The sequence below is a fragment of the Orbicella faveolata genome, unplaced genomic scaffold, assembly GCF_042242905.1.
Source record: "Orbicella faveolata isolate gen_17 unplaced genomic scaffold, um_ofav_v1 contig_27, whole genome shotgun sequence".
In the NCBI taxonomy this organism is placed as follows: Eukaryota; Metazoa; Cnidaria; class Anthozoa; order Scleractinia; family Merulinidae; genus Orbicella; species Orbicella faveolata.
The window spans coordinates 1,839,557-1,855,388 of record NW_028301555.1 but is presented as its reverse complement, the minus strand read 5'-3'; the positions used below and the strand labels follow the sequence as shown (position 1 = coordinate 1,855,388).

Below are 15,832 nucleotides of genomic sequence, written 5' to 3'. Positions count from 1 at the left end.
GTGCTTACCTTTCAAGGAAGGTCTTCATATAATGGACATGAAGTTGATCACAAAAACTTCCGACTCAAGAGCTCAATCAATTTATTTTTCACTTCGTGCAACTTTTTACAATGGCCGACCAACCTTTATCGCTTTACATTGATCCGTAACATATTCTGAATATTTTGCAAATGATCGAAATTTTTAGCAAGATTTCCGCTTATATTCTCACGTCCACGGATTCTCTTTTTCCCGCTCAATCTCTCCACGCTCTCTTTCCGAAAAGTTTTCGCACCCGGAAAGCCATAGCAAAATCTCAAACCTTATGATTACAGAGCTGTTTTATAAACATATTCTTAGTATGAACCAAGGTTCCCTCCATACAAGAAGTTTCAGTCGCATACACTTCTCTGTTTTTAGATACAGATCAAAATGCCTTTGCGGGCCGAAAAAGTTTCTGGGGTTTTCGAAAAACGGGCCCTCTGGGCCGGAAATAAGAGAGAGATCGAAATAGTATGAAAATATTGTATGAAATAGTATGAAAAACGAGGATCCGTAATTTACAGTACGGACCGAGAAAACGAGGTTAGTAAGATTTTTATTATATCTCTACTGTGTGTCCACGCAGAACGGCGTGAAATTTCTGACGCACCTGACTCTGAAGTCGTTAGCAAGTTTTAATACACAATTTCAGAAGTAAAAGAAAGTTTTAAACTTTTACTTGCTAAAAAAGTTAAGAACACTTGACGAAACGTTTTGGCAACAAAAACAGCTATAAATTTTAGCGTTTTAGCGGGCAGTACAGTAGAATTGACTAATCACCTCGCGCGTAGTAACTGAGAGATATAACAATGGACGGTAAGCCATGCAATTCATCAGTGATACTCTGACGGATCGAATACTATCTATCGGATCTGATCTCTCTATCAAGTGACGTTAGAATATTGGTGAATCATTGGTGAATAAGTTTTGGATATCTCCATGGCATAATAGGTTACCCTAGCAACAGTTCAACCTGTTAAAAACACCCTTAATTCAGTTAGCTTTAAGCGCTTACAACTCAAAAACGGCCTTCTGAGACATTTCAAGCAACTTTTCGAGAAATTTCGAACAACTTGTGGACAGCACAATCTATACAATAACGTCATTTATTGAGCTGGTATTACATGACAGTGTCGCGTGATTTGTTTTGGTATACATTCAAGGCTTTCGCAGTTGCCCTAACATCCAGGTATCCACAGTGGAAGATTTCAATTTATCCACAAGAACCTCATCAATCGTTACGCCTTTTTCGTTCACGAGACCAGACCACGGACCACGAGCAGGTTCAAAATCGTCGATCTGATAATTCTGTCGGTCACGCCACGCCGCGTGACAGGACTGGACTAAGCCCCCACGATCACGAACAGATCCTTCTTCCTCGCCTACGAGGATCATTCCTTCAAGCAGCGAGCTCCATGGCCATGCCGATACGGATGCCCGTTCGGACGACGGTAGAATGCGCCACGGCGCTATTAACGTTCAGCGGTCACAGCAGGTCACGTCACGTCAAATGTAACGTCAAATGCCGATTACGCTCAAAGGTCAAATTGGCATGTGCTTTTATTTTGGCGGTTTGTGGATGCCATCTGTCGAATTTGGTAAGTGTTTCGTGTCCCTTGTCATGCATGTATTCGATTATTTCCTCCTGGTTCGAAAAGATGACTTTATATTTGGCTACCAGTAAGTTAGGAAATGGTCGCCATATGAAAATCGTTGGGGTTCTGGGCATGTGACAGTTTATAATTGAAGCGCTTCGCGATCGTGCTGTATTTCAAAGTGATCTGTCGTCTATTTCAGCCGAACGAAAACTGAGACAAGAGCATTAACGGTGAGTCGAACGATTTGTTTTAACTGCGCTGTAAAATGGAAGTGTTTGTTTTGCATTTGAAAGAGAAGCGAGCGAGTAGCGGTCGGTAGCCTTCTTGTCCTTCTTCACGGACATCGTTTCGTTTCGTAGAGCACTCCTACCCAACGGAATTTACAAGAATCCTAAGTACGTCCGGAGGAGGTTAGCGAGCGAGCAATAGCTGCCAAGAGAGCTAGTATAGAGCTCGCTCGCGGGTTAGCAAGCAGAAGTGCGCAATAAGCCAAGTGAACGCTCTTGTATGACTGACGTGAACGATGTTGATGACAGCAATTTTGTTCTCCGTTGAAATCGTTGAAATTTTTTAATTACTCCCACTTCGTGCGCAAAAGGGACATCCACGAAAAGCTTTTTCCACTTGAAGCAAACCAAATGGGTAAAATAATGACCATACTTTATTTTACCCCCCACCCAGGGGGGGGGGGGCACTCTCTTATATGGGTTGTATAGGTGTGTGGCAAAGGGTATGGTTTTTCAGCGGTTTTGGTGATAAATAGGGTATCGATTTGTTCATTTTGGTCTTAAAAAGGGTAGGATTTTTGTATTCTAGTCTTGAATTGGGTATTTTTTTTTTTTAGAAAAAGCTACTTTTTCATCATTATCGGTAAGAGCATAAACAAAAGTCGTTCAAAAATCATGTTTAGGGCAACTATGTCAGCCGCAACGGTCTTAAATAGGGTACCAAATTTTTGGTCAGGTCATAAATAGGGTAGGGAAAATCGCAGATTTTGGTCATAAATAGGGTAAGGGTTTTGGGAAGTGGGCCACACACCCCCACTAAATTTTTCTGGGAATACTCCCCCCCCCCCCGGGTATTTTGCTCTCGTGTAATCTTGGTTTGAGTGTAGACACCCCGTGGTGAAACCTGGATGTCCGCCAGGAATTCAATAAATCTCTTCCAAGCAGAATAAAAACCTTCTCTTCTTCTTTCTCACACGCACAAAAATCTTAACTTTACCAAAAACACCTTCAACGAGTTATAAATTTTACTAAACATCAAAGGCGCTAAAATTCCGTGCTGTGGTTTTCCGATATTTGACTAATTTTGTCAAAAGTTTCAGAAAAAAACTCGGTTGTCGCACTCATTCAAATATAAATCACTGGTCAACGCTTGTGACAATTTGGCTATTTCTTGACAACGACTCATTACTCTAATTGATAACCTGTGGGTATTTTATACCAGCATTCCAAATGTGATGAAACTAGAACTGCGTTGAGAGAACAGGACGAAACTGTAGTCTGCATGTCTCATCCAGTTAATTTGATATATACTAGGGTACCTAAATGATAGTAATGCTGCGGCACATTCTGTTGATAGTGACATATTTTACGCAGTGATTCATCTAGAACTTCATGAACGATGACGCATCGAGGGCTAGGTGTGACAAGGGATCGTGACAAAAAGGCAAAAAGTGATCTGAACTATGTTTGGACATCAAACGATACACATCAACCTAGCTCCCCTCTACCAGATCTCGAAAATCGAAAGATGTCTAAATTGTAGGAGAAAAAATCTAACTTATAAATTCTGTCTCTAGCTTTAGCTTAAATTCATGTTTGGAAGAAAAGGAATAGATCGCAGCATATATGAAATTAGCGTGTTCTACGGTTTTCGTTTGTTTTAATTATTCTACAAGCTTTAGTAACGATGATTTCTCTTCATTTAAGAATTCGACCAAGGAGGCGAGCTTTCTAAGAAATGACATACTAAGTTTAAAATTAAGTTGTCACAATTAATCAAACTTTCACAAACTGCATTAAGAACAAAAGCAAGTGTTGTGAAAGTCAAGCACGATCTCCTTCACATCGTTTTACAGGTAAAACCACTAATTTCTCTGACTGGAATCTACGCGAAAGAGGACGACGGTTCGACGTCGTCGTGTTGTTCGTGGAGCAATGCACTCTGGTAAAAAGTGGCGCAGTGCACTCTGGTTAAATGCAATGCATTCTGGTGTAAAGTGATGAATTCGAGAATTCGTACCCCCTTCAATAGATTCTTCTTAAATCCTGATTATGTTGTTGCTCGCTCGCTACGCTCGCTCCGCAGCAATAACTTTTGAATTGATTAGAGTGACTATGGAAGATAAGTTCGCAACGCGATTTATTCTTTTCGATTTTAATTTCCTTACTAAACACGAATTGAAAAAGTGCTGACTGCCTAGAAAGGAAGAAAGGAAGACAGATCCGCAACGCGTCCACAGAGTGAATGGACCAAAAGCATATATTGAATGCTCTATCGCGAATTTTAGTGTTTTAGAACTGACAAACGCAGATGACCGAACGCATGAACGTAAAAATGAAGCTACTTTTAAGAGAGAGATTGAGTGCAAAAGCATGTGTATAGACTTTGTGTGGTGGTTTTTGAATGTAAGTAATTTTTAGAACAGTTTTTCTTTTTTTTAAGATGGATGTAGAACATGAAATATTGGACAAGGTCAATGAAATTCGAGAAGCACAGGAGGAAATGGGGGAAACGCTTGAAAACATCCAAGGTAACCAAGATGATGACGGACCTGAAATATTGGAGAACGTCAAAGAAATTAGAGAGGCACAAGAGGAAATGGAAGGACAGCTTGAAACTATCAAATATGATCAACAAGATGTCAGAGAATCTGTTGCGATCCTTGATACTAAGATAAAGCAAATTCAAAGTACAGTTGATAATATTGAAAGTGAAGTTAATGATGTGACAGACAAACTGGAAGAGATCGTAGAAAACCAAGAGAGACTATTTAACTTGCAAAATAAAATGTTTCAATTCCTGCAACAACAACAACACAGAGGAACGCAGTGATGTAATGCAAGTAGTCTAATAAACGAGCCTTTCGATGAAGGGATTGTTTTGCCTTTGAATTAAATTTCTTGCAATGTCAGTTGTCAACCAACTATCAAGTTAAGTACTCAAGGATTGTTTAGAAGCTTGTTAGGAACGTTGCCTTGTTCCCTCCTTCGCGCCAGCGGAATCCTTGGTTACATCAACGCTGATCTCGCCCCAATCCCAGTGAAAGGAAGGGGTTGAAACGTTACCCGCCTCCGGTAACCACCACAGAGTGTACCTGCCACACGGTGAACCTATCATACGGTGCACCTTCCACACAGCAACCACCACATCGTCACGATACACCTACCATACAGTCAACCATCATATGGTTGGTGCACCCACCACACAGTCACTTACCATATGGTGCACTCACCATGCGGTGCGCCCAACATGGGTCTTGATTTCATATATCGGTCTATATTCACTCGCTGTATTGAATGTTCATTTAACACAATTCCTGTTTACTTTTTCAAGCGCCGCTAGATCTCGTTTGCGACAAAAGTTAGACGATTTGCCACCATCCTAATTTTAAGACCGTATTTATCACCCCTTCAATCCCAGTGTGAAAGGCCTATTTAAACCATTCCGCCAGCACGGACTATGGACTTAGAAATTGTGAAAACAAATTGGCTCTGCCTAAGCCCCGTACTGATTTTTTGAAACGTAGTCTCTGCTACAGTGGGGCACATTTGTGGAATAGCCTTCCATCTAACGTCAGAGCCATTAAATCTTTTATTGACCTTACATATGAGATAAATCGCCAACTGTCCTCCTCGTACTCCCACACAGCAAACATGTAAATCAGTTTTTTTTAAATATATCTCTATCTTGTAACTGATGTTTTTAAATAAAACCTCGTGCCATCCAGTTCATAGTAAAGAGGAATAAAGCGCCAATTCCCCTTCGACTCCTGTTAGTCGGGACTGTAACGCAGCTGCCACTTCAGCTCTCCTCATCCGTTGTTCTTCACAGGGTTACGTGACCAATTACACAATGAAGAATACAAAAGCAAAAACCGACACAACGTAGGATGATTTTTTGAAGGTGTACTATATTTCGGCTGGCCAAACCAGCCTTCTTCAGGTACAATAGAAATTTTTACATTGCGACGTGTTTTTATGTAGCCGATATTTACGTAATACCGGAAATACGCAAAAGTAATTGCAGTGTAAATTAAAGATAAGCATTAGGTAAAATAAAATAACATGATAAAAGAACATAATAAAAGAAAACAAATGGAAACAATTAATATGTTTCTTCGCGGATGTTCAGACCATTAGGATCAATTGTATTCTTCATTTTATATGTGAAGTCGATTAGATCACTATTGATCCAACGTCTACCAGCAGGATCATCGTTCCGGTTGCTTGCTTAAACATTTTATAGCCAATTACACAAGCTTTGCCCGATAAGGGTTTGCAAGGTAGCATTAAGACGATCTGCTTTGATGGAACGTGTTCTTGGAATACGACGACCAAAGCTACGTATTTGGTGAATTTTCTGTCATAAGCACATCACCTCATAACCACAATCACCATTTTACCCCCCGGGCCGGGGTGACTTCCATATGAAAAAGACGGGGGTACTCGTCATACCTTTTAGGGGTTAAAAAAGCGGTTTTGGTATCTCTTAGAGTGTTCAGCCTCAAAGGGTCCACAGCAGGAGTTTTTGTGGTACCTTTTAGGATATTGAGCCGAAAAAATATGACAGGAGATAATGTGTTATGTAAGAATTAGTATCTCTTGGGGGAAAAAATTCAAGCCACGCCCACAAAACAGGATCTTGGTAGCTCTTAGGGGTTCTTTTCAAAATTTTCGATGAGCACCCCCGTCATTTTTATACGGGAGTCCCCCACCCCCCGGGCTTTTTACCTATTTTTGCTACCTTATGAAATCTTATTTTCAAAATCTGCATTAAATATATTCCTCATTACGTGCTTGTTTTCCATAAACCCTCATCGCTCATGACAGAATACGAGGTTTGTATCAACTGAACCCTCTTCCTACCTTTTCTCATGTAATATATCAAACACGAGAGACAGTATTTCATCGGGATATCCAAACACCGAGAACAGAGTTGAAAATACGACGCGCAGAGGAGTATTTTTGACGAAATTCGAGATGTTTGGAAGCCGAGGAAACACTGTCTCGAAAGAAAAACTAAGGAGTAAACGGAGAAGTAAAATCGTCAAAATCTATGTTAATAAAGACCGGGCATCCAAACCTCCATCACGGTTGTGAATTTCTTTGTTTTAACTTGATGAATGATTAATGAGTTTGAGAAGGAGAATAAAGAAAAGGAAAAATGAAAGAGCAAATAACAGATAAAAGGCTTCGTGACACGGCTTTTCCTCATCGTCACACAACACAAATTATTAGCCATCGGTCACCGGATAATACTGGTCAGCGGCGCAATTCATCTAAGTACTTCCGTTTTGTTCGTAACGTTTCGAAAAAGTTGTTGAAAAATGTTTGGACAGATGTTGTCACCTAGCTTTTTTACAATTATCACCTCCAATTAACTGAAGGATGCTAGTTAATCCAGCTAAAGCTTTGACAAAACAGTCTTATCGATTTGGGTGGTTTTATACCAGCAAATACTCAAGTTATCTTTCGTCCTGGCTACTGCTTCAATGATGGCCCAGTTTCAACTTTTCGTGATGTTTATTGTGTTTAGAACTTGTCACGGAGCGTTACAATGCAAACATGTTGGCTGTGGTGAATCGACCAGCAGGTATACAGAACCGTACGAATCGCAAAGTGTTACAGACGAAATCCCGTATATGATTTCTCCAGAAGATTTCTATTACAAGTTTGTGGCCAAGCATAGACCACTTGTTTTGAGAAAGACGGCGACCAACTGGCCTGCAAACAAGGTGTGATAGAGAATTTTATTTATGTTTTGCCATGATTTGCTGACTACATTTCTCGTTTTGTATTATACCACAAAATTGCTTTAAGCCATGGGGCTATTTTTTAAAAGGGCTGTTTTTATGCAAAAAGAAGCTTTCCAAGTGGTAGGAAATCATGGAATGTCCAAAAGTTTGATGGGGGAGGGGGCAGGGGAGAGACAAAATCTGTCTCTGTGGTCATGGCTTAAGTTCATGTTTAATTTTACCCCAATTCCAAATGTCTTATTGATGAGTTAAGAAGGTAAACTGCGAATAGCACCATTAGCAATAAAATGAAAAAATTAAATAAATAAAATGCAGGAAGAAGAGCTGACAGCAGACCACAAGATCACTCAATTTCCTGTTTTATGGACTAGGGAACTAGGGACTAGGGTTTGATTGAATCACTGTACTTGTATTTAGCACCAAATCACTAGGAGCTAGTGCTGCATAATTTGTATATAGATTGTCCCACCCCCCTCCCTCTTCCTCCCTTCCCTTTGCTCAAAGGAGTCTAAGGTTGATTGCTACTATAGCTAAAAAGCCTCAAGTTAAATTTATTCTTTTCCTTCTCCATTTCTGATACATGCAGATATGGACAGAAAAATATCTCATCCAGGCCTTGAAAAAATTAGGATCACAGGTTTTAGCTACAAAGAGAATCCAAGACTTCCCTTTTGGTCCTAAACTTCACATGCCAGTTGAAGAATTCTTTGTAAGATCTGTACAAGATGATTTGACACTTTGTGATAAACCAACATCCCAGATGCTTAACGACATTACAGCTCCCCTTTGTTTGCGATGCCAGCAGTTTCTGAAGAACATGAAAGTCCAATATTGGTTGCGGCGTTACCAAAGCAAAGCATCAATGCCATTGTTTTTCCATCCAGATGAACAACTGCTTACTGTTGTCAATGGAAGTGCAAAAGTGACTCTAGTCTCACCATTATATTCTGAAAAACTCCCTTTTGATGATAAAGAGTTAATGGTAATTTCCAGCGTTAATCCAGGTGATAATAATATTTAAAATTATTTCAATTTAAAACTGTGTGTTCTTCTTCTTATCACGCACACAGGAATGCCACCTAATGATATTCATAACTCAACTCTTTTAACAACTTTGACATTCAGTGATTTTTTATTCTTGATAATGATGTTGGATACATCGAAATGTTGAACAACGTCACTCCTTAATATATAACTTAGGAATTGCTTATTTAATATATTTGTTCTCCCTCAGCCAGTTGTAGAAAACAAAAAAAAAAATGTCTAATCAGAATAGAGCTAAAAAAAAATGATGGCCATTGAAGTTTGCAAATTTTGTGGAAACGTTTATTTGATCTTCAATGGCTCTCTATCACTACAAGTATTCTCAGAAACTATCAGTCAACTACTACTGGAAGAAGCCATTTGAGAGACAACCAGTACAATGATTTATGTACCACTAGGTTACATGTAAATAATTTTGTCTTTCAGATATTCTCTCAAAGCTCTCATCTGGAGGTATTCCACACTTGACTGTAGAACTTCACAAGGGCGACATGCTTTACATTCCTCAAATGTGGTGGCAACATATAACGTTATCAGCTGATAACAACCTGCTTGTCCAGTTTTCATGGCCCTCACAAATGCAGACAAATTCTTATCCAAAGTCATCGTCTGAATCAAAAGGTAACTAATCAAATAAGTGAAAAATATCCATAATTTATCCAGCCCAAGGAAGGTTACTGGGAATTTTAATAGGGAGGGGGATTTAAAAGCCAAAATTTTTAAACTGTTTTTTTTTCCCACCAACTGAGACCTACCAATCATCTAGTTGGAATTATCCCTGAGGTTAAACAAAGAAAATCAATCTAAAATTTCTAAAGTTTGCCCTGGGCAAGTGCCACAAGCCCAGGATCTTTTAAAAGGATGGGAGAGAAGATTATTATGAGAGCAATGTTCTTAGGCCAAGAGCACAGCACAATGATCCTGGAAAGAACAGATCAATAATTAATAAATGTTCCTTTTCTGATGCGTTCCTGAAGATTTATTTAGCAACCTACTAAGTAATATTAAAAGCATTCAAGGCAGGGTTTTCAGAAGTGGATTAACAGTCGTCCAGAATTAAAAGCAGATCAAGGTTTAATTTCTCTTCTTTTTCATTGCTTGTGTTGCATAGAGTTTGAGATAAGTCGACAACAAAAATTAAGGAGCAGAAAGTGTTATCAACGAGAATATTTTCAATTACTGATTAATCTATGCAATTTTTAGACAAACAACTTAATATGCAAGCACTGTTAAGAGGTTTGCTCAGAAAATATGAAGAGAGATTATTGATGATGGATGTGCCACTTCTTGATTGCCCTCAACAAGACAAAAGGATGAGTGACTTCACATTTGAAACAGGAAAGATGACTCCCGAAGAATACCAGGCAATACACAATGGTCCTGACTTTACTGAGGTAACTATGCCGGGGGGGAGGGGGGGGGGGAAGAACTCCCATATTAAAAGATGGGGTTGTTTGTCAGAAATTTTGAAAAGAACCCCTAAGAGGTACCAAGATCCTGTTTTGTGGGCGTGACTTGAAATTTTTTTCACCCCCAAAAGGTACCAATCCTAAAACAACACATTATCTCCTGCCACATTATTTCAGCTCGATACCCGTAAATGTACCACAAAAGCTCCAGCTTTGGACCTTTTGAGGCTGAGCACCCTAAGAGGTACCAAAACTGCATTTTTAACCCCTAAAAAGTACGATGAGCACCCCTTAATATTGGAGCCCCTCCCCCCCACCCCCTGGTAACTATGATCTTGTTTGTTAGGCCTTCAATCCTCCTCTACCAATCTTGCTATCAAACATGTCAGAATGTTAGTTAGAATGCTGAGAATATAAAATTCTATTCAACTTCAACATTTATTGAGCTGAATAAGTTTGGATGAGGTTAAATTGTTTTTGTGTCTATGCATCATTTCTTTGTGTTTTAAAGAAAATTTTTCAATGAATAAAAATAATTATTTATTAATTTTAATAACTTATAATTAACCTCTTCAAGTGCCTATATGACATACAGTCAACTCTCATTATAGTGGACACACTCGGGGACGTTGTTTAGTGTCTGTAATATGGAGAGTCCGTAACAGTGGGGTGTGAGATAAAAAGTGCCCTTAATTAACATGCAATGAAAAATGTAAGCTCAAGTGAAGAAGCAAGGACCATTGCACAGACAAAAAAAAGAATTGATGTGAAAATAAACATTCCAGGAGTCTTTTGCAGTGTATTTTGGCAAATGATGAACAGCAGACTATAATAATATTTTACATATTAATAATAATAATTAATATTATATGAGAAGTATGTGGTGTCCAGGTTATTGAGAGTCAAAACAATAAAATTGTCATTTTGGTACCACGAAAGTGTCCGTAATTCCATAATAGCGAGAGTTTGTAATGAGGAAAGTCATTTCCAGTCAAACCTCTATAGCTTTCGCTGGGGATCTGGATTTTGTCCATAATATATTGGGAGGTGAGAGTTGACCGTACTCAGCGTGTCATGATTATTTTCTCCTCATGTGCCTATATGGTGAGATTCAGTCAAACTCCCGGCACACCAGAAACAACTTTTATCGGCAACCGAGATTTGTAGGAGGTTTTTTGAGAGACTGCTAATTTTCCATTGCTGTGAAACCATATGGAAATCAAACTTCATCAACCGCAGAAAAATTAATGGCATTTAAGAGACATTTATGATCTTTTAGAGAATGTGTACATGTCTGTAGTAAAAGTGAAAAAGCCTATGACATTTGAAGTTTTTTGTACTAGACACCCATGTTCAATGAAAATGGTGTGGCACAGTGTACACAATAGTCTGGCACTAAATGGGTACAAATTAATTGTTGAAATAATAAATTTTACCAAGTTCGATCTTCCTGTTGGTAAATACTGTACTAACAATAAAACCATATTTGTCCTATTGTATCTCATAGGAAGAGGTCTGCAACTTTGATATGAGTAACCAAAAGAGCCCATGTCATTTTGGGTCTTGTTTTGAAGACCCTGAGGCTCCTACTTGCATTCGGTACATTCTAGAGTATTGCAGTCGCTGGGAAGATCGAGGCTGTACCATTGAACTGCCACAACTGTTAAACAAGGTGGACAACTATACAATGGAACAGATTACCAACATGAAATCTCCATATCTACATGTAAATTAAATTATTTTATTAACTGAATTCCTAATATACCATCCAGGGCCAGGTTGTTCCAAAGCCTGTTAATGCTAACCCAGGATTAAAAGCTATTCAACTCTTGGAACCTATCTTTTATTACATTTTTCTGAGACAGTGGTCATGATAGTGTTAAATCCCAGATAGTAGATATTGTAACCATGGATGAGGTTGCAAAAAGAACTGAACAGTATGGCTTGGTTCACACTAGCAACATAATGAAATAACAGCTAGCATAATGACACAACAACTTAATTGTTTATGTCGGTAATGTAAACATCGACATAAACACGTAAGGTAAATGTCAGGTTTTTCCTTATGTTGTTATGTTCGTGCTGTTATGTTGCTACACTGTATATAAATCATGGTAATAACATAACATTCTTCTTTTGTTGTTATGTTTACATTATGTTGTTACTATGATTGTCAGTTGAGTAAGGCAGAATGAAAGTTTGGTGACCAGGTTTTAACATTTAACTTGTGTTGTTGTCACGGGAAACTGGCACCATTTCCAGTGGCAGCTTGTTGGCCTTTGATGTCATTGGCAGCAGAGCACGGGAAATTGCAGTCCATACTGGTTACCACTGGAAACGAGGAAAGTTTTCCATGGAATGCCATAATTTTAAGTTCAAAACTTCATCACCAATTGAAAGCTCCATGGTGCCTTACTCAATTGAAAGTCGCAGTATGTTGCTAGTGTAAACTAGGCCTAACTGTGATTTTTGGGTGGTTTGCAAGCAATTACCATGAGCATCTACCATTACTTTAGGTAACAAACACAAAGTTGCCTCTTATCCAAACAATTTATTGAACAGAAAAACAACAATATTTACATAGAGTACACAAATGGAACAAGGACCAAGAAGTTTAAAACCTTTGGTAAGCTGATTAAAAGTTATCACATTTACAATGATAATAAAAAGATTGCTGAACAATCTACACTGAATGTTATAACTTTGTGTGCATTTTTTATTTTGAGAACAAGAGGGTTTTCACATAAAAGTTTTCAACTTTACAAATCAACTTTCAAGTTTAAATTCAAGAACTTTGATTATGTCATCCTGGTATTTTGGATGAAGTTGATCCCTTGGAACCTGGAAAAATTATAACATGCATCAATTTTTATTGACCTAGTTTTTGTCATTAGAGTTCTAAGGGAATTTTTGCCCTCAGATAAGGCCACTGGAAGCTGTAAAGTAGCAAGTGACATTTCAAATTTGTTTTGAATGTTATCCATGTCTAGAGCCTTGGGACACCTAGCTCTTCACTTCACTTTCTGCCATGACTCCTGGGGGAAATGGGACAGGATTCCCGACTCTGCTTTTGGGAAAATAGAAGATCCTTGATGAACAAATGTCCACAGCCAGCACAAGCAGAAAGGGGAGGGAATGCTTGTCTTGACTTTCTAGCAACTGTTCCATATTGAGAAGAAGTTGACATGTGGCAAGTCTAATGTTTTTCTGACTTATATGTGCTTTACGTAGTAAATCGTTTGAACCCAGGAGTATCAGTAGTTCATATAGTGTGATCGTCTGGGTGAGTGTAGTTCTGAAAAGAACTGTTGTTGGTGACTGATGTTTCGACAACCTGAGCGGAAGTCATCTTCAGAGTCAAGTGAATTGTGTTTGTCAGTCGATGATGTTATAAGTCTGGTCCGTTGAACGTGATTGGTCAGTATAGCCATGATGGTATTGGCTGAAAGACTCGTGTAAAGTTTGTCATCAGTCATTGGTGGGTTTCGATCCGTCTATTGTTAGTCAAATAGGTTGGTTTTTGGTCTGTGTATTGTTAAGTCGGTCTGTTAGAAGTCTGTTTGTCGGTTTCGTTTCCGTCATGGATAAGTCGTTTGTAAGGCGCCGGAAGTTGTTGACATCTTGTTGATGGTAGTTACTTGTCGCCGGTAGTTGTTGATGTCAACAACTACCGGTGCTTGCTTGATGTGCTTTACTTGCTTGATGTACTTTACTTGCTTGGTGTACTTTACTTGCCTGATGTACTTTACTTGCTTGGTATACTTTCCTTGCTTGGTGTACTTTACTTGCTTGGTGTACTTAACTTGCTTGATGTACTTTACTAGCTTGATGTACTCTACTTGCTTGATGTACTCTACTTGCTCGATGTACTTTACTTGCTTGGTATACTTTACTTGCTTCATGTACTTTATTTGCTTGATTTACTTTACTTGCTTGGTATACTTTACTTGCTTGATGTACTTTACTTGCTTGGTGTACTTTACTTGCTTGGTGTACTTTACTTGCTTGGTATACTTTACTTGCTTCGTGTACCTTACTTGTTTGATGTACTTTACTTGCTTGATGTACTTAACTTGCTTGATGTACTTAACTTGCTTGATGTACTTTACTTGCTTGATGTACTTTACTTGCTTGATGTACTTTACTTGCTTGATGTACTTTACTTGCTTGGTGTACTTTACTTGCTTGGTGTATTTAACTCGCCAGTAGTTGTTGACATCAACAACTACCGGTGACAAGTAACTACCATCAACAAGATGTCAACAACTACCGGCGCCTTACAAACAACTTATCCATGACAGAAACGAAACCGCAAACGGACTTCTAACAGACCGACTTAACAATACATGGACCAAAAACCAACCTATTTGACTAACAATAGACGGATCGAAACCCACCAATGACTGACGACAAACTTTACACGAGTCTTTCAGCCAATACCATTATGGCTATACTGACCAATCACGTTCAACGGACCAGACTTATAACATCATCGACTGACAAACACAATTCACTTGACTCTGAAGATGACTTCCGCTCAGGTTGTCGAAATGTCAGTCACCAAAAACAGTTCTTTTCAGAACTACACTCACGCGGATGATCACACTATACAAACTATTATTAATATGTGCTTTGTGTCTCATCTTGAAAATACTTGAGATTTACACCTCGGAAAAAACTTTGATGCAGCACTCAGGTATCAAAATAACAAAATCATTACTTAAAAGGATACTACTTAAACTGGGAGTGGGAAATGGCTAAGGTTTGGGATTAGTTTGGGACCCTACCACACCCCTAAACCTAATTAAAAGACTACATTTTGATAACAATTATTCTGTTCAGGGGGGTGGGGGGGGGAGGGAGGAGATTTATTTTTGACAGGTGGAGATTCCTCAAAGAGCAACAATTTTGAGGAAGAATGAAAATTCTCTATTTTGTTTGGGCGTGGGTGGGTGGGTTTCAATTATTATACATTAATGCAGTGGCTGGTTAACAAGATAAATTTAGATTTATACCTTCCTTTCTTACAAACCTCATTGCAATGATAACCTTGATCAGCCAATGTTTTAACAAATACTTCTTCACCTCCACGATTCCTCCCCATTGAAACAAAAATTCGCGAATCTGGTTTCGTTAACTTCGGAATACACTGAGCTAACAGCACAGAATCTGTTGGCGAATAAAGAACTTCTGCGGCGACAATCAAATCAAACAGGCCATCTGTTATCAATTCTGTTGTGCTATTACCCCAGGAGTACTCCATAATCTCGATCCTATCGCGGTAACTTCCAGTTACATTCGAAGTCACGTTGTCTTTAAGAGTTTTTATGCAACAGTGCATATCCGTGAGAACGGTCATTTTAGCTCCAAGCAAGCAGAGATAGATCCCTACCAGACCACAACCAGCTCCAAGTTCTAAGACTCTACATGTTTGCAGGTGACTTGAAGGAAACACTTCTTGATTGTCAAACATTTTAGCGAGTGCTATGCTCCCATCCCACACTGTCGTTCCAAGAGCTGCGTAACTCTGTTGAAGTTTTAGAACCGATTTTTTGGAAACTTCGTGGTTTGCAAAGTCAGATCGTTGATCATTTAGGTTGCTATCAATTTCTAGTTCGAAAGGCTTTTCAAACCGTTGTTTCTCTGGTTTATATTCCTGCCGTAGCCACATATCACTTCCCTCTGCAAGAGGAGATCTACAGAATCCACTAGGCATTTCCTTTGTAACCAAGCCAAATAAGCGACCGGGTCCAGGCGGTCGGTCCAGAATGAGCAAC

The 15,832-nt window shown here is 39.0% G+C and overlaps 3 protein-coding genes across 3 annotated transcripts; 2 read left to right on the top strand and 1 right to left on the bottom strand.

The window, feature by feature from the left end:
- The first annotated feature begins 1,439 nt into the window (after positions 1-1,439).
- LOC110045935 (uncharacterized) lies at positions 1,440-4,718 on the top strand. Its single transcript, XM_020751593.2, has 2 exons — positions 1,440-1,619; positions 4,290-4,718. The coding sequence occupies exons 1-2, from the start codon at positions 1,443-1,445 to the stop codon at positions 4,677-4,679; spliced, it is 567 nt and encodes a 188-aa protein (XP_020607252.2). The 5' UTR covers positions 1,440-1,442; the 3' UTR covers positions 4,680-4,718.
- Positions 4,719-7,142: 2,424 nt separating this feature from the next.
- LOC110045942 (uncharacterized) lies at positions 7,143-12,741 on the top strand. Its single transcript, XM_089296928.1, has 5 exons — positions 7,143-7,581; positions 8,189-8,606; positions 9,073-9,267; positions 9,850-10,040; positions 11,563-12,741. The coding sequence occupies exons 1-5, from the start codon at positions 7,339-7,341 to the stop codon at positions 11,788-11,790; spliced, it is 1,275 nt and encodes a 424-aa protein (XP_089153054.1). The 5' UTR covers positions 7,143-7,338; the 3' UTR covers positions 11,791-12,741.
- LOC110045943 (protein N-lysine methyltransferase METTL21A-like) lies at positions 12,587-15,781 on the bottom strand. The gene is made up of 2 exons (XM_020751602.2): positions 15,088-15,781; positions 12,587-12,896 (listed from the first exon to the last, which is right to left on the bottom strand). The coding sequence occupies exons 1-2, from the start codon at positions 15,769-15,771 to the stop codon at positions 12,822-12,824; spliced, it is 759 nt and encodes a 252-aa protein (XP_020607261.2). The 5' UTR covers positions 15,772-15,781; the 3' UTR covers positions 12,587-12,821.
- Positions 15,782-15,832: the final 51 nt, after the last annotated feature.